The sequence below is a fragment of the Petaurus breviceps genome, unplaced genomic scaffold (assembly GCF_028583685.1).
Source record: "Petaurus breviceps papuanus isolate PSGF00001 unplaced genomic scaffold, PetGlider_PUasm1.0 91041, whole genome shotgun sequence".
Taxonomy (NCBI): domain Eukaryota; kingdom Metazoa; phylum Chordata; class Mammalia; order Diprotodontia; family Petauridae; genus Petaurus; species Petaurus breviceps.
This window is the reverse complement of record NW_027187400.1, coordinates 27,288,685-27,310,769: the sequence shown is the minus strand read 5'-3', so window position 1 is coordinate 27,310,769 and position 22,085 is coordinate 27,288,685. Positions and strand designations below refer to the sequence as shown.

The following is a 22,085-nucleotide window of genomic DNA, read 5'->3' as shown; positions in this document are numbered from 1 at the left end:
GAAGGAAGGAAGGAAGGAAGGAAGGAAGGAAGGAAGGAAGGAAGGAAGGAAGGAAGGAAGGAAGGAAGGAAAGTTAAGGATTCTACAAGGCAGGAGTGAGGATAGAATGCATTCCAGACATTGGATACAGCCTGTGCAAAGGTGTGGGAGATAGAAAGTCATATGTGAAGAACAGCAAGAAAACTAGTTTGACTGGACAATAGGGCACAAGAAAGGAAATCACATGTAATAAACCAGGAAAGATTGGCAGGTATCTGGTTATTACAAAGGTCATTCAATGTAAACAAAGGACCTTTTTAGAGACCACAGGTAGAACTAAAGGTAAAATTTGTCTTCTGGCCAAGGCAGAATTCAGTGGTAATATAACTTCCTGCATTCTGGAAACCATGACTCTCAAGCCTCAGACGGTATGGAAAAAGGAGATGGTGGGGAGAGAGGAGCAGGAAATCAACTTTATTGATTCCTACTGAATTTATAGCCAAATAAAACTCTAAGAAATTTTTATTTATTTGATTATTTATTATTTTTTCCATTTAAAAAAATTAACAAGCATTTATTCTCTACCTCTCTTCCCCCACCCCCTGCCCACTAGGGAAAAAGAAAAAGAAAACCATTCTGGAAAGCAATTTGGAACAGTGGCCCCAGGATCTTTTTCACAGAAAGTATTGTGTAGCCACACTTTCACTATCCCTAGCTCCCTTTCAGTTGTGCAAAGCCTTCCCTGAGTGCCCTGTATTTTAGTGCCCTCTCTCCCACAGTATCATGTTGTGTTTATTTATATTTATTTGTCTTGGTATATATTGCTTTCTTTCAGTAGAATGTAAGTTTCCTGAGGGTAGGAACTATGTAGTTATTGTCTCAGTGTCTGCCATATAGCAAGCATTTAATAAATGTTTATTGACCTGAATTGAATTATTAAGTTGATTTTTTTAACCTAAGTCTAGACTCTTATAATTACTCTTATTACATTTTATCTGAGTCTTCCCCATCAGTATCTTTTATGGTTCTGACTCTCAGATCGAACATTCAATTGTCTATTACCTTCCAAATTCCAGATTCATACCATTTGCAAATTGGAGGAGCAGGCAGGCTATGCCTTCATCTAACATTCTCACCAGTGACTTGAACAGCACAAAAGGCACAGACTGATGCATGGGACACCTTATCAGAAACCTTGCTCCAAGTTGGCATTAGCCCCCCGAAAGGCTAATTTGGGGTCTTGTCATCCCACCAGTTATAGTGCATCTGACTGTACTACTGCCCTTCTCTTCGTCTTGTCCACAAAGAGTGAATGGCACTTTTTTTTCAAACACTTTGTAAAATCTTAACTATGCTGTGTCTGCAATTCCCCAGTCTGGGTCCAGTTCCTTTAAAGTTTCTGTGATCTTAAAGATCGGAGTACTCCCAACAATAATGCAGATTGCAACCAACTCATGGCACCTAGTTCTCAGGCTTTTGTCCTTGCTGTCTTCAAGAGGATCGTAGGAGAGGCAGCTAGCATCGAGAGCTAGATTTGAAATCATAATTTAAATCTTGCTTCAGACACATTAGCTATGTGACTTTGGGCAAGACACAACCTCTATTTGCCGGTAAAATGGGGATAATAACAGTACCTTCCTCCAAGGGTTGTTGTAAGGATCAAATGAGATACTCTTTATAAGTACTTGACCCTTGCCTGCCACATTTTGTCATTGTTGTTGTTGAGTCATTTCAGCCTTTTCTGATTCTTGACCTCATTTGGAGTTCTCTTGACAAAGATACTGAAGTGGTTTGCCATTTCTTTCTCCAGATCATTTTGCAGATGAGGAAACTGAGGGAAATAGAGTTAAGTGACTCTCCCAGGGTCACACAGCTAGTAAGTGTCTGAGGCCAGATTTGAACTCACAAAAATAAATCATCCTGAGTCTGGGTCTGACACATAATAGGTGCTTTAAAAATACTTGTTCCCTTTCTATATTCTACTGGTGGTCACAACAGAATAAAACCTTACTTCAAATCCTGCCTGTGTGCTGTTTGGCAAGGCCTTTACTCTCCCTGAAGGAATTTGGCTAAATCTGAGACCCCTTCCTGCTCAAGATCTAGGATCTGCCTACTGTATGCCAGATGTTGTATTGCCAAGGCAATATTTACAGCACCAACAGAAAACAGTAAATTTCTGAATCACAAAATATAACACTCTCCATATAGAAGACAGAAGCAAAAACATTTATTCAGACACCAGAAAGCCGAAAACCAAATCCGTCACAGCAATAAAGAAGTTAATACACCTTATCACTGCAGGGAGCAACAACGTACCAAAGCATTCCCACAAACACTCACAAGCCTAGCTATCTCCTTCCAATGCATCCCCTTTCTCCCCCAGCTCTAACTGCTCTGACTCCCAGCTTTCTGCTCCACTCATTCAGCAAACTCCTCCCACCACAGGCTCCATGTGATTACATTTGGCCTATTAGGGGTCAGGGAAGATCTTCAAATGACCATTACCATTACAGATATTAAGGCTACAGAGACAAAAATGGAACTGCCCAAGGCCTCAGAGACTTCCCTTTTCCTGGGAGGCTACACTTTAAAAAGGAAGTAAAAACAAAGTGCTCCAAAGACAAAGTACTTCAGAGACATGTCAAGAGAGGAGTGCCAGGAACTCTGGGGATCAGGAGATAGCATGTGGAGGAGGCAGTACCTGAACTATGATTCTCAAGGTGGAAGTGAGCAGCAAGCACCATTCCAGATGAGTCAGTCTCTTTTCCAAAGGCATGAAGGTGGGCTCTGCAATCCTCTGTTCAGGGAATGGCTAATAAGCCAGTTTGACTGGAAGAGAGATGACTGAAAGGTAGGTGGAGATTATGTCATGGAGAGCTGTAATGCCAGGCTATGGGCTTTTCCTTGCTTGTGTTTTTTTATCCTAGAACCACTGAAGCTTGTTGAACAGGGAAATGACAGTCAGACCTATGCTTTAAGACTATAAATTTGGCTGCTATATGAAGAATGGATTGAGACTGAAGAGAAGGAAACCACACAGGAAGCTCTTACAGGAGACCAAGGGAGAGACAGTGAAAGCCTAAATTAGGATAGGGACTGTATGAAAAGAAGAGAATTGTATGTAAGAAGTGTGATGGAGATTGACAAGACTTGGCAACTGAGTAAATATAGGGGTTGAGGGACAAAGGAAAAAGAAACGTGACCACAAAACTGAAAATCTAGGTAATGAGAAGAACAGAGAAGTCCTGAAAAGAAATGGGGGATTTGGTGGAGGGATGATTTCTGTTCTGGGTATGTTGACTTTAATGATGGTCAGTTAGAGCTGTCCAGCAGGCGTGGGAGGGGGGTAGGGCTACAACGAACGACGACTCAGGGTTAGTGTTTAGGAGGGAGATTTGAGCTGGATTATAGATTTGGGAGTCACTTGAATAATAATAATAATAGAATAATTGAAAAATAACAATTTATAATAATTGAACCCAAGGGAGATGATGAGATCACCAAAGGAGAAAGCATAGAGACCCAAAAGAAGGTGACCAGTGGCAGAGAACTGGAGGATTTCCATACTTGGAAGGCAGTGAGCCTGAGGAGGGGGAGGACGGAGCAAAGAATGAGGAGCCCCAGAGGCTATAGGGCACAGGTGAGAGTCCTGGCTCCCCAGTAACAACGAACCTGACTTCAAATCCTGCCTTTTTGCCTGTGTGACGTTGGGCGAGGCTTTTACTCTCCCTGGACCTTGGTTTCCTCACTTAATGAAGGAGTTGGGCTAAATCTGAGATTCCTTCCTGCTCGAGACCTTGGACCCTATGGTAAGTAACAGGACAAGAAGGGGGATACGGATAAAAGTAAATGACTGTTGATTAAGGAGGGAAGGAACTCTAATAAATAGGTGAGAATCGGGAAAAAGCTTCCAGGAGGATGTGACCCTCTGCAAGCCTGCAACCAGCTCACTGGTATCAAGAATGGAGGATCCCGGAGATCTTAGGCTGAACTACGTTTCCCATCTCCAGGTGTGATGGATACATTTTTGGACGTGGACAATAACGTGGGAATTTGTTTTGCTCAAATGCGGATATTTGTTGCTAGGGTTTGTTTGGGGTGGGGTCTTTATTTTCATTTTCAACGAGGGGAAGCGAGGAAATAATGTCTGTTGATTGAAAAAGAAGACATTTTTAATAGAGGGAGATATGTAGAGAAAGGGGCTCGTCCACGCCACCTTCCTCCCAGGCAACCAAGCCCCAGCCACAATGCCAATGCCCAATCGCCTCTGGCCCCAATCCAAGAAAGTACGACTTGAAAGCCGCTCTGCCTGCAAATCAAACCCTCTCCTTCTCTCGGGCGTAGAGCACCCTGGCCAGGTCTCCTCCCATCACTGACCCCGGTGCTCACCTGTCCCTCCCGCCTCCACCTAAGAGTGACAGCCGCCCCGCCCTATCACGGCACCTCCGCCTATCACCATCTAAGCCTCGTGCAGCAGCAGGATACCTGACTCGTGCCTACCAGGACCACGCCTCCCTCGCGGACTCCACCGCCCACGCCCCGCCCACCGGCTTAACAGGATTGGCCAAGAGGAGTCTCTCGCCCTGCCTCTCCCAGCGGGTTATGTAATAGGGTTTGGGGGGCCTCGGGCCCGGTTATGTAACCGGAGCCTCCTCCCGCAGGCTCCTCCTCCTGGCCAATGACGGCGCCCGGGGCTGAGCGCGGCGTCCAATGGGGAGCGGCGGAGGCGGGGCCCTGTCACGTTGCAGGCGGGCGTTCGCGTGGGGTGGGGGGGTGCGGCCCCGCGGCACGCGGCTGGCCCCGAGACCTGCGCGCGGGGCCGGCGCGAGAGAGCCGGGCCAAGGAGGGCGGAGGCGCGCAGGGGCCCATCGGCGGCGCTGGCGGCGGCGGCGGCCGGGCGGGTGAGTGAGCGAGCGTCTCCGCGCGAGGGCTGGGGTCCGGACGAACTGGGGTCGCGGTTCGGTCACGCCCCCCCGAAGCGCTTCGCTCCCCCCTTAAAGCGCTTTGGGCGGGGAGCGGGGAAGGGAAACCCCTGGAGGCGGGGAGGGGGGACGAGTTACGTAACCGCCCCCGGAGCCCAGCGGGAAACAAGTTGCCCTTGAACTTGGGGTGGAGGGGAAGACAAGCGAGGGTCCGAGGCGGGAAGCCTGGGGGGGGCGGGTCATGTCCTTCCTCTCGGCCCCGGTAACTTTTGCATCCAGCCTGCCCAGGTGGGGCTGCGTCCACCCGGGGTCGCTGCCTGCTGCCACTTTGTACTTAAGACAAGCGGCCGTCTTAACTTGCTGACCGATGTTGGAGCGACGGGAGCCGCGCACCGAGTACTACCGAGTGCCTACTGTGTGCCTGGCTCCTGCCACCAAGCATTAGTGAGTGCCCATTGTGTGCCAGGCTCCGTGCTGAGTGCCAGGGACACAGGGCAGCAGACGGCCCCTGCCCTCCTCGGAGGCAGGCACTGAGTATTAGTGAGTGCCTACTGTGTGCCAGGCTCCGTGCTGAGTGCCAAGGACACAGGGCAGCAGATGGTCCCTGCTCCCCCCTCCCCAAGCGAGGCACTGAGCAATAATGAGTACCTACTGTGCGCCAGGCTCCGTGCTGAGTGCCAGGGACACAGGGCAGCAGATCCAGGGGAGCCAGGCACTGAGGCTTTATTTCTTAAGGCTCCACAGCTAATGCAGGGAGGCATCATGCCGCGACTATGTACATACACCATGTAGACAGTGTAAGTGGGAGGTAATTTCAGAAGGAAGGAGTGGGGAGAGTAAGACTAGGAGAGGTCTCAGAGTTTGAAGAAAACCAGGAGGTGGGGGCTGAGGAGATAGGATGTCTGGTGAAAAGGATAGATAGAGCCTGATGCACTTGCAGACAGGAAGATCTGGTGTCAGATGCAAAGTCACTTAACTGTTGTGTACTTTCCTTACCTTTAAACTGAGGGTTTGGATTAGATGATCTCTGGTGGTGTTGTTCAGTCTTATATGGCTCTTTGTGACCCTGTGGACCATACCACACCAGTGCTGTCCCTGGAGTTTTCTTGGCATACATACTAGAGTGGTTTGCCTTTTCCTTTTCCAGTGAATTAAGGAAAACAGAGGTTAAGTGACTTGCCCAGGGTCGCACAGCTAGTAAGTGTGTGAGGCCAGATTCAAACTCAGGTCTTCCTGACTCCAGATCCAGTGCTCTATCCACTGAGCCACAGACGGCCTCCAAGGCCCCTCTAAATCTGCAGTCTTGTGATCAGCAGGGTGGATGCAAGAGACCTATGGAGTTAGAATTGACCAGAGTTGGCCACTAATTGGATCTGGGAATTGGGAAAGGAAGGATAAGCATGGCTCCACGTTGAAAATCTGGGTTACTAGAAGGCCATGGGTCCCTCAGCAGAAGCAGGGGGTTTGGAGGAGGGCTGGATGGGAGCCTTTCCCGATTTCCCTGTTGGCAGCCTGGAGGAGAGGATGGAGAACTGCTGGAGCCAGGTGACCAGGTTTCAAGTCAGACCTGGAACACTGGCTCCCTGGGTGACCTTAGGCAAATCACTTTTAACCTTCCTGGGTCTCAGCTTCCGTGCTATCATGGGCATATTTGTATCCCATCATTTAGCACAGTGCCTGGCCCAGAAGAAATACTTAATAAATGCTATTATTGTTCATTCATAAGATGAAGGACTTGTGTTAAATGACCTCAGAGGTCCCCTTCAGCTCTAGATCTTTGATCCTAGAATTCTAAGATCTGGGTTCAAATCCTGCCTGTGACATATAGCAGTTGTGTGTCACTGAGTGTGTGGGGCAGCCAAGTGATGCAGTAGATAGAGCAGTCGCCTTGGAATTAGGAAGACTAATCTTCCTGGGTTCAGATCTGGCCTCAGACACTTACTATCTGTGTGACCCTGGGCAAGTCACTTCACCTTGTTGGTCTCAGTTTCCTCATCTATAAAAATAACTGGAGAAGGAAATGGCCAACCACTCCAGTGTCTGCCAAGAAAACCCCAAATAGGGTCAAGGAAAGTTAGACACGACTGAAATGACTCAGTAACAACAACAGGTGTGTGTGACCTACAAGGCATTTAACCTCGCAATGCCCCCAGGCAACTCTCGATCACTGACCAAATACTAGATGTATACCTTCTAGCATTGCTTCTGCCAGTGAAATCACAGGTTTAGACCCCAAATACTTAACCTGGCCACATGGAATTATTACGGCCCCACACACCCCCTTGAAGGCAAGGGCTGTCTTTCTGTTTTGTCATTGTATCCTCAGCTTCTGGCACAGTGCCATAGTAGGTGCTTAGTGAACACTGGCTGCGTGGGATTGGTAGTGTGACAAGCACTGAATTTGGAGCCAGGTGACCTGGGTCCAGGCCCGTGCTACTATTGGAAAAAGACATTCTGGCACAATGGGAAGGATGCTGGATCTGGTCCCAGCTCTGGGTTTGAATCCCAGGCCTGCTCTTTACTAGCTAGGTGACCTTGGGAAAGTTGCTGCATCTTTATGGGCATTAGTTTCCCCATCCATAAAGTGGTAAGATTGGACTGAATGCCCTTTAAGGTCCTTCTAACTCCAAGATCTCACGATCCTACAAATCTGAATGCTTTTCTGTGTCTCTGAGAGGAGCCGCTGAAATTTTCATCTTGGTTTCAGATATTAAACACATGTTTTACTTTCCGACTTTTTTTTTTCAGATTGAAGTCGTTACACTTGAATGATAAGATGTTGAAGTTCCTTATTATAGAAAATAGTGAATCTAGAAAAAAATTTCCCTCATTGAATGGCAACATTTAAGTACTCATGTCACATTTCATCAGTCAGTTGTGACAGAAAATTTTGTGTTAGGTGATGGCTTGGACCAAAATGAGAACATGATCATCATCCTTGCTGATTCCAAAATAGAGAACACATTCCCTTAGAGCCAGTGGTGTTTAGAAGCCAGAGAAGAGCATCCTTTGTAAAGGCCTAGAAATGCAGAGCAGTAAGTCTGATGGCAATGACTCCAGTGGAAATGAATTTAATGGACCAGAGTCCAGTGGGACAGATTCCCTCGATAAAGAATCAGATGAGATGTGGAAAGAAGGCTTCAAAAGGCAAGGCAAGGCTGATGCTGACAGCAACAGGTAAGTTCGCTTTTATTTTGACCATTTTTCTTTCCTCATCCAAGAGGAAAGAGCAAAGTGACCAAGTTTTTATTGTTAGAGAAGAAAAAACCTGGGATTGAGATGGTCTCTTGGAATGTGAAGATCTGGGAAAATTAAGCTACTGAGGAGTAGATATGAAAAGTCAATAGTAGGAAGCAGAGGCCTGTGATCAGTGGCATAATAGTGGAAGCCAGGAGGAAGGGGAGAGTAAAAGAAAACAAGTCCACCATGTATCAGTGATGAAACGTCAGTTCATCAAGGAAGAGGAACATCTTATAAAGATGGAACTTTACCTCTTATTGTCTTTCAGTGAGCAGCGAGATCGAAACAAGACTTCTGAAGAACTTATGATGGTGGTCCGAGAAATGAAAAAGTATTTCCCCTCCGAGAGAAATCATAAACCAAGTATTCTGGATGCCCTCAACTATGCCCTTCGCTGTGTGCACAGCGTTCAAGGTAGAGCAGACTGGGGGTGAAAGGGAATACTTGGGCCAGCTTATCATAAGCCCCAGCTCCCTCAGAGCTGTGGCCATGGGTCCAGAATGTGCAGAATGAGCCAAATGCATTGATTTTACTAAGCACATTGGATGATCATGATTAATATAAAATATTCTGTCTGACAAAAGATGAGGAACTTTTTTTAGTGATATGTTCTTTTTTTTTTAGAAATACTGTTTTTAATTTACATTTGATCAAGAGTAAAATCTTTTAAATAGAACTGCAGTAAATTAGTAATCATATAGAAAATTAGCTGCCAGTACCATTCTTTCTTATTTTCTCAAAACATTCTTAAGGTACACACCCTAGTCTATACCTATAACTTTTGCATCTTTACAGCTACTGTATGCTGTCTAATTTCAGCATTAAAAGTAATAGATTTCTTTTTAGGAATGTACACTGCCTGTTGGGTTGCTTTTGGGGGGGGGGGAATTTGTGGGGTTACTACCTAAATGTGTCTGGCATGTTCTTTGTATGATCTGAGAAATCTTTCTATTGAAGAAACCCTCAAAGTTTTGGTTTGTGCATTTGCTTTAAACCCAATATCACTGGGTTTATATGTTTCTAATTCATAAATCACTATATGAAGCAAATTTATTATGCGGTAGGATGGTCTCATTATAACCACAAGCCATTAATTTCTTATAAAAGAAAATACAGCTCAAAGAATCAGTTGTAGAAATTATTAGTGTCTTCATTATACCATTTACATTTTTCTGTTGTTCTCAGCCAACAATGAGTTTTTCCAGACTCTCAGACCGAATGGAGCACACCAGGCAGACATAACTAAGTACAGCCTTGAAGAACTAGCCACCATCGCTTCAGAACACACATCAAAAAACACAGTAAGTGGTCCAGAATTTGCCCCCGTTCCTCTTTACAGCCTTCCCAGGACTTAATCTACAAATAAGTTTGTACAGTAGAAACAGTACTGTGTGTTTTGAAAGTTGTGACCTGAGGTAGATAATTGGAGAAGGCCCAGGTAAAGGGACTTGTGCCATTGCCTCAGAGAGAGGCCGAACACCCAGAGCATTGTGCAGTGGGCACTTTGTTTTGGTCACAGTGTAGTTCATGTGTCCATAGCATTTATGCCCAAGTTCATCCTAAAGTGAAATAGAGAACAATCATTCCAGCCAGGTGGCCATTGTCTTCATGTCACAGCTGGGTTTATGCTGTTATTAGAGTTGTTTTCTTTTGTCAGTTACCCTAGTTACCTTATTCTTCAGGCTTTTACAAACTGGATTTCTAGAAGAGGTGAGTGTCTAGCTATTGCTGTGTCAAAGACAGCAGATGAGACTGTATTTCTTTATAGAGAATCTCCTCACATTAAACAAAAACTTCAGCCTCCCCGTATCTTTTACATTGTTTGATATTCTGGAAATTAGTGAACACCAACCATTGTGGTGTTTTGAAATCATAGCCCAGTTTCAGCTTAAAAGAAAGGTTAATGGATTTTGTGCTACCCTCTTAACATAGCAGAGGTCCTTCACTAAGCATTTATTGAGTACCCAGTATGTGCCTTTTAAACAGGGTGTTGTAGGAATAGAAATAGTGGCTGGGGAGGCAAGCACATGTGAGATGTCTGAGGGGTGTAATAATGAAAGATGAGAATCTCTCCGAACTCTGTGAGAGGGGAGAGAATAGGAGTATGTGGGGGCCCATCAGGGACAGCTGCTTACCCCTCTGAGCCATTGTCAAAGTATTAAATAGAGAGAAGGCATTTAGAGACAGATTATTTTTAAAATTTAGATACATTGTTTGGCCGGCTTTACATGATAGATAGAGGGCCAACCCTTATACAGGTCTGGGGCAGAACCCAGCCTACCTCTGACATATACAGTTTGACTGTGGGCAACTCATTTCACCTTTCAGTGCCCAAAGGAACTCTCCAGGGGAGCAGCTTATGGATGAGTTACTGATATGTGTTAGCTTCTGAATCTTCAGTCCCTACACTGTTGAAGTCATAGGTCCGTACAAAAAAAGATGGTTTGGCTGTGAGGATTGAGATGTCAGATAACCCAAATGCTATGATACTGTTTTTTAGAAAATTCTAAAATTAAGTTTGTAGCTGTTGATCCTAAGTTGTAAAAGAAAATCCCTTAAAGAAAAATTACCTTCTGATGGCTATTGTCTGTAAAGGTTAAATGTTTGTACTTTTTAAAATATCTTTGCTAGGATACCTTTGTGGCGGTTTTTTCGTTTCTGTCGGGAAAGTTGGTACATGTTTCAGAGCAGGCCACTCTTATTCTGAACTGTAAGAAGAATTCCCTGGCATCCTCTCCATTTGTCGAGCTGCTCGCCCCTCAAGACGTGAGGGTGTTCTACGCACACACGGCCCAGGCCCATCTTCCATTCTGGAATGTCAGCACCCAAACAGGTGACGAGAGCAGGGCTCTTAATTCCAGTGAAAAAGGATTTGTTTCTCTTTAATTCGCTTGGAACTGAACATGTTTAGCAGAAAATTCAGTGATACCCAGGCATGAGAACCTGAGGTGCTAGAATGAGCAAGGATTTTAAATCATTGATTTTTAAATGTGGTAAAAATCTAATAGTAAATTTGTTCTGATTGTTGTAGATTAATTCTACTTTGCATATATACATATGTGTGTGTTTATACACCCCCCCCCCAAATGTCAGCTTACAGCTGCATATACATGGTAAATATAACTAACATAAAACTTGGCCTTTATATATCTTGGTTAGTACAGTTGAAATATTTTACTTCTGTTTTGTCTACAGTGTTTCTATTCAAATAAGTTTTAAATCCCACATAAATTCTGATTGAGAAATCTCTTTTTCCTTTCTTTCCTTTCCTTTCTTCTAAGGACTTACCTGATTTTTTTTAAGCTTGTACCATTTTCTTGTTTTAGAAATCTCTAACCAGAAAGTTCCTTTTGGCCTTTTTTCATGTCTTTATATTAATAATAATTCATGTTTTGATCCTTCTGTGTCATCTCAAAAGGTGTTTTTTTCTGTTGTCTTTGTAAAGGGTTTCTCTTCTTAAACACTTGAGGGGTTTCTTATCCTCTTTCTCCCCAAGTTCCTGTTTCCTTCTTTTTCAGCAGTAGTCTTCCTTGAGCCAGCAAATGGTGTTGCACACTTGCTTTTCCAATTATAGACATTTCAACCAGTCCTTTGTCAAACATTACATCATTGTCTGAAAGTTGTCCTTTTCTTTTTAGGCTAAAACTCTTATTCTTAGCTCCTCTCATCCTTCTAAAGTATTCCTGTGGGTCTCATTACTCTTCCACTCTTTTCCTGCATTTTTTTTTAATCTTTTTTTTTCAATATCAGTAATTTTCTGATGTCTCTTCACAGTCGCTTATTGAGGACAGGGACTGTCATTCTTTGTTTATCTTGGTATCTTCTGGTGTCCAACACGATACTTTTCATCTAGGTGCTTTGCATGTGCTTGAATTAAGATTCAGATAGTTTTCATGTTCTTCCCCAAATCTGTTTCTCTTCTGCATCTGTTCCTCAGTGATCTGCCCTAGTTTTTCTGATTTTCCTTTCTTTACCCCTTTGCCTCATGGAATTTAATCCTCAAAACTCTGATCGGCTGTTATGGGAATGGAAATTTAAGATCTTCCTTGCCCCTAGGCCCTTTGATAGGCTTAAGTGACTCTGAGAACTTACCTTGATTTGAAAATATACTCTGCCCCCTAACAGGCTGAATGTTGTCACCTGGAGCCTGTGGTGGGAGGGTTGTTCTTCAGGAACACCCACACCTTGTTACTTTGTGATTGGGCAGTGGATCAAGAGGGTTGTGACATTCTCTGATCCAGGAGAAGGCTATATATACCCTGATGTGAGATTTTGTTTTGGAGCTCACTTTGAGAAGAGTTGTGTGATTTGACCAGACGAGATTCTAGGCAACCATTGAGCCCCCTGGCTTTGAAACCCAGATGTTGGTGCTTCCCTCTCTGGTAACTGACTAGGTATGGATGTAATGGTCAGACAGTTGGAAGCCTGTCTGCTGATCTGTTTCTCTGTATTTTTTGTCTGCTTGTAACCTCTGTATTCTCTGAAGTTCAGGGTGCTGACCTTTTTCCCCTGAACTAGGTAAATGACATATGTTTGATTAAAGCAGGATTGTTAACCCATTTTGAGTTGCTTTCCTTTAGAACAGCAGATCTAAGAACCTGTGTTGGCAGCCACCCTGGGGATGCTGGGGTGCTTGCTGCTACGTGGGCTGAAAGTCTATGCTTATATGGCCCTACTTGAGTTTCTGCTTTGGAGTATTTCTGTGTACTTCCCCTAGGGATGTTCATGTAGCTGACTTCCTTTACTCTCTATCATTTCTAGACTTGGACTTTGTTTCTGGCCTAAACAGTGAATTGATGGAGTGAGGTCCTTATATTTAATACGAGCCTTGATATAAAACCATTCTTTCATTGAACTTCACTCCCTCATTCAAGTTTGAACAATTTGAGTGTTTGAGAACTTGGGGAACAAGTCCATGCCCTTCAGTCATTTCCATGATTTCGTACAAGTATAAATAACTTTATAGAGGAAAAAAAAAAAGAGCCCCTTGGATATCACCAATGTGACTATATGAAAGCTTTAGATTTGAAAGCCCTTTAAAGCCCAGCTCCATTGCCTATGAACTGTGTGATGTGGGGCCAGCTGTATCTCACTGCCCAGATTTACATGATGAAGCTTCTGGCTTAGGGGATCTCTCAGGTCCCTTCTGTTCGAGGACTATGTGATCTTTTGAAGCAGTCCTCTACTTGGGAAAATTCATTCTGCAGTGAATCACCTTTATAGTTCTGGGATTGAAAAATAGGATTCATTTTCTGTTCTTTGTTATATATCGTAGTGATTCTGGGCCAGTTTGGCATATCTGTACATCTGTATCATAATGGAGTACTGTTGTTTATTTTTAATGATATTTATATAATAGTGTTGTCCAATGGCCTTGAATCTTCTCATCTCAATTGTATAAATATATTTACATTTACCTAAACAAACCTGAACTCTATAAATACGTAGAATTTTAAATTTAACAGGACTTTGACATTAGGTCAGACCAGTGGTCATTCATGGTACCATATGGTATTTTGTATAGCTGTTCTCTGTAACATTGCCTCGAAAAAGTTTGAGGTTGTATCACAGATGTGCTTGGTTTTTCTTGAATAACTTTTTATAGATCGATGGTCAAAGACCTTCTTGAAGCCTTTTAATCTTCTGCTTGCTCAGGGTACTGAGGTAGCAAGTTCTTTATATCTCTTAACCACACCACTCTTTTGTAACATAGTCTTCCTTTTGTAATCCTTCTGTTGCCTCATTCCGATTTTAGGGAGTGGATACAAATTCTAGTGTGCTGGCATCTGTGAGCAAGTCTAAATATGCTCATCAATTGTGCTTATAATTTTATAAGTTTGGTCCCCCTCCCCACCCCTTTGCCTTTCCAAACTAGAGGCCTAACTTTTTTGCCTCTTGTTATTCAGAATTCTCTGTTTCTCCTTGAATTCTTGATTTCCCATTCTCTAGACCTCTGCCAAATCTTCCCTTTGCTTGCAATGCAATGATTAGGACGGCAGACGCTGTTCTAATATCTTGGAATTCTTGTGTTGAGTCTATTTCCAGTGTCTTTTTAATGGGTCTAATTTATCATCATTCATGTACAAGCCGCTGTGTGAAACCATCACTGCCTAAGTAAGAGGAGATAGTGCTGCTTAGGCCCCAGAGTATGGGAGAAGGGTGCACGTGTGTATCATCTATAGCACACGTAACAATATCACACACAGATGTATCTAAAGGATGGGTGCATTTTTCTGAAAGCCATTTTGTTCTCTTGACTGACAGTGCAGGAGCAAGGCCATAGCATTGATGGGGTGTGGAGAAGGAAGAACTTTTATGCCATTCCTGTTTGAGATGGTCATTTGCAATCTGTTTGTGTTTGTTTCTGGCAGCCTCCCAATATGAATGTTCTCAAGTGAAGCCCTTTTTCTGCAGGATCAGGTAAGTGTAGCAGTTTCAGGTGGACCCCTCCCACACAGACACCTTTTGGGAGGGCGATGAGGGGAGAAGAGTCATGTAGAAAGAAGTTTAAGACAAGGAGATGTTGGCAAGGGGAGTTAGGGAGTAGGAGAAGAAAAAAAATGGCTAACTAAGGATCCAGCTTTTAATGTGGTAAAATGCTCCTCAGCATAAAGTACCAAGTGCATGGAATCCTGAAAGTAGGCTGAGGCCTACAGTAGGTCTTAGCAGCATCAGTAGCCCCAGAAGTGAGAAGGCCCGAAGGCACTAAGGACATGGAGAGGTGCTCCCTTACGGTGGTGGAATCTGAGGTGGTTCTGTCTGTCTCACCATCATAGGGTGATTGAGTGGCAGTCTGGGCAGAGCACCTGGAGGCACGAGGACCAGGCTCCACTCTGGTCTCAAACGCTTCACAAGTACCATCAGCACTATCTACCTCAGTTTCTTTTTCAAGTCAGGAAGTTGGACTTGATGATGGCTAAGGTCCTTTGCAGCCCAGAATCTGTGGTTCTGTAATAGCAGAGAGGAAATTGCATTTGGGCACAGCAGCAAGACTAAGCACATTTTTCTACTTTTGAAAAGAAATACATTTATACGTCTCCTGTTCAGAGAAGTCACTGTGAGAAGTTTGAATGTTTTGCCCAACCATGTTCTAAATAGCACCATCAGTTAGTTAATCATGTGAAATTTCCTCAGGGGAGGTAAAGATCGAGAGCAAGAGGCCCATTATCATCCATTCCGGATCACCCCCTATGTGATCAATGTATACAGTTCTGCTGATACAGAGTCAGAACCCTGCTGCCTCACTCTGGTTGAGAAGATCCACTCTGGTTATGAAGGCAAGTCAATGCTTTGTTCATTCAGCTTGTGGAGACAGCAGCCCAGTAGGCGGGGGGGGGCGGGAGGGAGGGAGTGTGTGTGTGTGTGTGTGTGTGTGTGTTTGTTTGTGTATGGATGTATGTATGTATGTGTGTGATATGTATGCTGTGTCTATATCACAGGTGTATAGAGGCCCTGGGCCTCACTTTCCTGGGCTCTGCCCTGCTCCTGCCCACACCTGTCTCTGACGTTTTCTACAATCTTCAGCCATTTCCTTAGAGGGGCAGTGTAGTAGAAAAAACCAAGAGTAGAATTTGACAACAGAGTTAGGGCTCTACTCCTGTCTCTGCTGGGGATTTGTTGGGGGTGGAGTCTGCTGGAAGACACTTAATTGTTCTGCTCCCTCATGCAAAATGATGCCAGTAAGGAATGGTACTTAGCTGGGGAGTACTTGTCAAATGAATTCAGTCATCTGGCCCTTATTAAGAGCCTACCTTGTGCTAGATTTGGAGGATCCCAAAGAAAAACCAATGTCTGCCCTCTAGGAGCTATTGTGAGGATTAAGTTCATCAGGATATTGGTCCACTGTAACCTAACAATTTGGGTGTTGGGAGCTGTGTATGAAATAGCATTCAGGTACAGGAGCAGAATACATTCTGCCTTCCATATCCCTCCTTCTCCTCCCTCCCCCACCCCCACACATTTTGGTTTAAATAAAACCTAGTACAACCTATACTTGCATACTTATTCCCTATATATATATATTTGTGGAGCACACACACCCACATTTTTTTCTCCTTTCAAAGTGATTATTAATGGGTTGCCTATATCAGGGGGCAGTAATTACATACAAGATATCTAATGAAGACTTCAGCCATAGAACACCTGTGGTCTTTAGGTTGCCTACTGAAATTCCCCAGAGGTAGATCACAGAATGTATGAATGGGAATGTTTTGTTAACTTAAAAGTACTTAGAAGATCTCTGATTAAAGTATAAGTGATTTTTTAGTGACAAAGTCATATGTCTAAACCTGCATGATAAGTATCTATTGTTTAACGTTACCAGTTTAATTCACACAAGTCAGGAAATGCAAATACAGAAAAAAGCTTTTTGTTGTATTATAAAATTTTATTTACTATGCATTTCAGAAGGTTGTTCTTTGTTTTTTAGAAATTTTTTTATTTTTTAAATTTTCCCAGTTTCTCCAGTGATCTTTAGATACCTTTTCACATCTCTACAATTCTTAAATATCACTGTGCTTATTATATCTAAAATTTGACTTTAAATTGCTTTTTAGATCTGTTTATATACTTTGTGGATAGAAGACAGGGTCTGTGCCTATCCCCCCACACCATTTCAAAATCATGTAGATTAAAATATTGATGGGATTTTAATGACAATTGTCAGAATGTAAAATCGTATTTGCTGGTGAAATTGATGTCACTGATTTTAAGAGAAATTTGTGTCCCATATCTGTGTTCTCTCATTGTTGAGATAGATGACAGATCACAAAACAGCTTACTATATTGTTAATGAGTATTTCTTGGCCTTTTAAAGATCTCAAGTGTGTGTTTTCCTAGCTCCCCGGATCCCCGTGAATAAAAGGATCTTTACAACAACCCATACCCCAGGGTGTGTGTTTCTTGAAGTGGATGAAAGGTGGGTACTTGTGTAAGAAGTGAGAAATGCGTTGCTGACCACGGCTTCCCGTTCAGTACATTGAGATTTACATTGTTGGAGCACGTGGCTTTACTGTGTCTTACATCTTTTGTCTGACACACTGGATCTTACCATTTTAAAAAATTGTGTTCCAGTGACTGTCTTAGCTAAAAGTGCTTTGCTTTTCATCTTGACAAAGAGCTTTCCCTGTAGGTCGTACTTGATCTTGACAGTAGCCACATCACGTAGGCAGAGCAGAGATTCCCTCCTTTGCAAATGAGAAAACCAAGCCTGGCAAAGAAGAGAGACTAACTCAAGGCAGGATAGTTGGATGAGGCTCCAGTTTGTCCCATTTGGACCACGCTGTAAATGTCTGAACTTACAACCACTCAGGATGGTAGTTGAGTAGGATTGACCTGAAAACGCCTTCCCATCTGAAAGAGAAGCTAAAACTGGGCTGCCCTGCCCTGAATCCAAGGCTTGGGCTTTGTTTTTGGTTTCTTTACACTATAACATAGCCCCCATCACACAGATAGCAAGATACCTTCTTCACCTGGCAGTGGAATCTGCTGGGTAGAGCAGAAACTGGTTGCATTGTAAACTTGTTGTCTTTGTAGCTACAGGAAGGAAACCTTTGTACAGTTAACTTTTCCAAAGCCTTCCTCATAGGCTCCCTTAGAGTCCCAGATCTTAGCCATTATTCTAGACAGAGCTTTGTGTGCCAGTTTTGCCACTTGAAATTAACTTTCAGGGAAAATACTGGAAATTAGATTTTGTTGGAAAGTGTTCACAAATCTTATCATTTTGGGATTTTTCCTCTGTGGGGCTGTATGTCAATCCCAGAGCTGTGCCTTTGCTGGGCTACCTCCCTCAGGACCTGATTGGAACCTCCGTCTTAATGTACCTGCATCCAGAAGACCGTCCTCTGATGTTTGCTGTGCACCAAAAAAGTAAGTGAATGTTTCTGTATGGAGACACGGCTTTTCTCATGTATGTTCTACATCTTTTATTGTCTTCATTACCCCAGCTCCTAATCCTGATCATTGTTCTTTGGCTCAGCCTGATGAGCAATGTACTGAATTCCAACTGTCCAACAGTTTTAGCCAGCTGCTTATTTTTAATATATCTTTATTGATATCGTGTCCTTATGTTATCTTCATTTCCCATTGTATCTCTCCCTTCTTCTCTTACCAGAGAATCATCCTTTATAACAAAGGAGAAAAGTTCAGCAAAATTAGCCCAGATATAAAAATAGGCTGATGTTGTATGTGGTGTTCCATACTCCCGGCCTCCAACCTCTGGGAGGAAAGGGGGGAGGTGGTGGGGGCCTTCTCCTGTCTCTCCAAGAGACAGCCAGGATCCCCATTTATCTGCATGTAGCATTGATTGCATGGTGGTTTTCTCACTGACACCATCCTAGTGACCCCTCCTTAGTTTCCTCCGTCTGCTGCTTCACTCGGCACCAATTTCTCGGAGACTACCAAAATCAGGGCAATGAATATGTTGGTTTGTGATGATCTTGTTTTGCGTTGATCTCCTCATGAAACATGCCCAGCAGTGGAACCCCTGCATCAGAGTGTGGGGACCTGTCACTCTCTTCACAAGATCCCAAATTGTTTTCCAGAACAGCAGGAGCAGCCTGCAGTTCTACCCAACATTGACTGTCCCTGTCTTTTGTCATGTTTGCTCCTTTGCGAATGTGAAGAGTGACTTCTGAGTTGTTTGGATTTTTGCATTTCTTTTATGTTTAATGATCTGGAGCATTGTTTCATATGGTTGTTTGCAGTCCTTTTAAGAGTCTTTTTTATGTCCTTTGACCTTTTATTTTTGAAGGAATAGGTTTTGGTTTTATGTATTTCTTTGTCTTGAATGGAAGTCCCTTAGTACATGTTTGAGACAAAGATGTTTTTTTTCCCCACTCACTTCCTTCTTACCTTGCAATAATTTTATCCATATAAAAGCTTCCCCCTTCTCTCCCCTGGGCATGGCCTGGAGTCAGGAAGATTTGAGTTCAAATATCACCTGAGATACTTCCGCGTAACTCTGGGCCAGGCAGTTGACTTGTGACTATCTTAGTTTCTTCATCTGTAAAATGGAAATAAAAAAACCTCAGAGTTTTTGTGAGGTCAAATGAAATATTTGTAAAGTGCTCAGCACAGAGCCTGGCACGTTGTCTGCGCTATATAAATGTCAGCTATTGTTATTATTTTAAGTTTCATAATCAAAATGACCTGTCTTATCTTTTGCAATCCCTTCTATCCTTTGTTAGGTTACAAATTCACCCTTCAGCCGTAGCTCGCACAGGTATATGATTATTAATCATTATTATTTAATGCTGTGATTTTTGATATTTAGGTCACCTACCCACTTTGAATTTGTTATGGTATATGGTGTTAGATGTTGACCTAAACGTAATGTCTGCTAGACTGCTTTGTAATTTTCCCAATAATTCTTAATGAATTGAGAGCTCTTTCCTAGGTAATATATGTTAGGGAGTTTATTGAGCACTAGGGAATTTTTTAAAAGCAGCAGTAAATAAACCTTATATAAGAGAAAGAAAGATTTTAAATCCTTTTTGGTTATACTTTTAAAAGCAGTTTCCTAGAAAACACAAGAAGGAAATCAGTAACTTCAGAACGGACCCAGAAATACTTTTTCTTGGCCAGTGTCTCTCTGTTATGCTAATCATGTTTCCCTTTTGCTGCATTTTGTAGTCTTGAAGTATGCTGGCCAACCTCCCTTTGAACATTCACCCATTAGATTTTGCACTCAGAATGGAGATTATGTCATATTGGATTCCAGCTGGTCCAGCTTTGTGAACCCATGGAGCCGGAAAGTTTCCTTCATCATCGGCCGACACAAAGTCCGAACGTAAGTCAGTGAAGATGGCCATGATTTCTGAGCAGTTTTTTCTTCACTGAGATATGTGCACAGCTGAGACTTTCCTGCTGGGGCCTCTATTGATGTTCACTGAGGATTATCCAGTTCTCAGCCATTTGGGCTTCCAACCAGCTTTTGATAAAGGAATTGTTCTGCTTTCTGGGATGATGAGACTTTGCTCTTCAGTTCTCTGGACTGGTCCTTGTTCTTTTACTTTCCTGTGTCTCCAGACTAGACATAGGAAGTGATTGTCATTTTTCCTTTGAGGGCCAAAGTTTTCTTCATTGCAGTGGAGTCATGGCTAACTAGAATAGTTGACTAATAATTTCTTTTTTTTTTTTTTGCCTTTTGGAGGGCAACTGGGGTTAAGTAACTCGCCCAAGGTTACACAGCTTTATTTGTGGGTATTAAGTGTCTGAGGCCAGAACCAAACTCTGGTCCTCCTGACTCCAGGGCTGGTGCTTTACTCACTGTGCCACCTAGCCGCCCCCAACGAATAATTTCTAACAGGAATAAAACCATTATTTCTATTTTTAAAATATTGTAAAGCATTTACTTTACCATGCATGCCTCAGAGGAGATGAGAGCATGATCTGTACTTCAGCTGTATAACAGATCACCAGTTCTCACACCCTTCTCATAGTGTTGGCAGTTTATTGACCCAACAGCGAGTATGGGCTGTGGCAGCAGAAAGACTCGTCTGCCAGTCCTACTTCAGTTACTAATGAGCTATGTGTCCCTGGTCAAGTCACTAAGCTTCTCTTAGTCTTAATTTCCTTGTCTGTAAAATGGAAATTCGGGGGCCTGCCTCAATGGAGGGTCCCATGAGCACTTTGTAAAACACATGTTGTTTTTACCTGCCCATTGGACTCCTTTAGAAATGCACAGACTTGGGGCAGCTAGATGGCACAGTGAATAGATCACCGGCTCTGGAGTCGGGGGACCAGAGTTAAAATTTGACCTCAGACACTTGATCACACAGCCAATCGCCTTGCCTCCCCCCCCCCCCCCGTCCAAAAAAGAAAAAAAATAAATGCACAGACTTGTTCTAGGAGGACCAGGGTCTGGCCTGCAAAGCCAGAACTCTGATTTGGGAGGTGAGACCTCACAACTTAGGTTCCCCTCATGAATCACTGAAATGAGAGAAAACTACAGCTTTTCTTAGTATTTGTGGACATCCTCATGTGGAATTTGTGTTTTCCTGTTTTATTTCTTAGAGTCCAAGATCAAAGAAGTGTATGGGTCATTTTAAGAGTCATCTGTTGCATAAAGTACATATATATGTATTTTTTTTAAGTCAATCTTCCATCCAGCTTGGCGCACACTGTTTTTCACTTGGCATTTCACAGGAGCCCGTTAAATGAAGATGTCTTTGCTGCCAGAATCAAGAAGATAAGCAGTATTGACAAAGATATCATGGAATTACAAGATCAAATTTACAAACTTCTCTTGCAGGTAAAATAGGATCTAAAAATGTGTCCTCTTCCCAGGCCCTGTGGGGCTTGTTTTATCTGGAGACAGGTTCACCCAGCACTCACAAGATAGCCCTACTATGCGGCTGCTGCAGGTCCAGGCACCATGACCCAGGAGACCTGCTTACCTTCTGCTCCCAGGGGCTCCCATGGTGACCTAGGGCAGAGTCAGCAGACACAGCCCACCACAGCTCAGACCCAATCTGCCCGCATGCACAGTAAAGAGGCGACCCTCCCCTGTCAAATCTCAGAAAAACTTTGTGTTTTACTTCTTTTGTTGGGGTAGATAGTTCTTACCCTCGTTCTTGGTCAGTGCAGGTAACCTCTTTTAATTTGTGAGAACAGATTATGTTCCAACTTCATTGGGGGATAGTAAGCTGTAGACCTTTCATTCTCTGTATTCCTTAGATGTTTTGTTTCATTTTCTCTCTTTCTCCCAGACATACCAATGCATTCAGTCTCTGGATTTTACTTAAGTATATCTTAATGATTCTGAGAGAAAAAAGATCCATTGGGAATATGGAATTTCACATTCTCCCTAGCCACTGAGAGGTTGAAGGTAAAATTAGGCTGTGAAAGGAATTATTAAAAGTGGCTGTTTCTAGAATCATTTCAATACTTTCCTAAAATACAAAGTTATTTCTGTAGGGTATATTCTGGTATAAATATTTATAC

The 22,085-nt window shown here is 43.2% G+C and overlaps 1 protein-coding gene across 3 annotated transcripts in view; it reads left to right on the top strand.

Annotated features, from left to right (window-relative positions):
* Positions 1 to 2,605: 2,605 nt before the first annotated feature.
* Positions 2,606 to 22,085, top strand: part of PER3 (period circadian regulator 3) — a 34,853-nt gene continuing 15,373 nt past the window's right edge. For 2 of the 3 annotated variants that reach the window (XM_069079132.1, XM_069079134.1), the window contains exons 1-11: positions 4,782 to 4,880; positions 7,650 to 8,078; positions 8,410 to 8,555; positions 9,327 to 9,442; positions 10,773 to 10,974; positions 14,513 to 14,561; positions 15,276 to 15,418; positions 16,980 to 17,058; positions 17,902 to 18,008; positions 19,773 to 19,929; positions 21,288 to 21,393. In XM_069079132.1, coding sequence (XP_068935233.1) covers positions 7,927 to 8,078; positions 8,410 to 8,555; positions 9,327 to 9,442; positions 10,773 to 10,974; positions 14,513 to 14,561; positions 15,276 to 15,418; positions 16,980 to 17,058; positions 17,902 to 18,008; positions 19,773 to 19,929; positions 21,288 to 21,393 — 1,257 coding nt within the window. In that variant the 5' untranslated portion in view covers positions 4,782 to 4,880; positions 7,650 to 7,926. Of the gene's footprint in view, positions 2,831 to 4,781; positions 4,881 to 7,649; positions 8,079 to 8,409; positions 8,556 to 9,326; positions 9,443 to 10,772; positions 10,975 to 14,512; positions 14,562 to 15,275; positions 15,419 to 16,979; positions 17,059 to 17,901; positions 18,009 to 19,772; positions 19,930 to 21,287; positions 21,394 to 22,085 lie in introns of those variants that run through there. The other variant, XM_069079133.1, reaches the window with a different exon arrangement.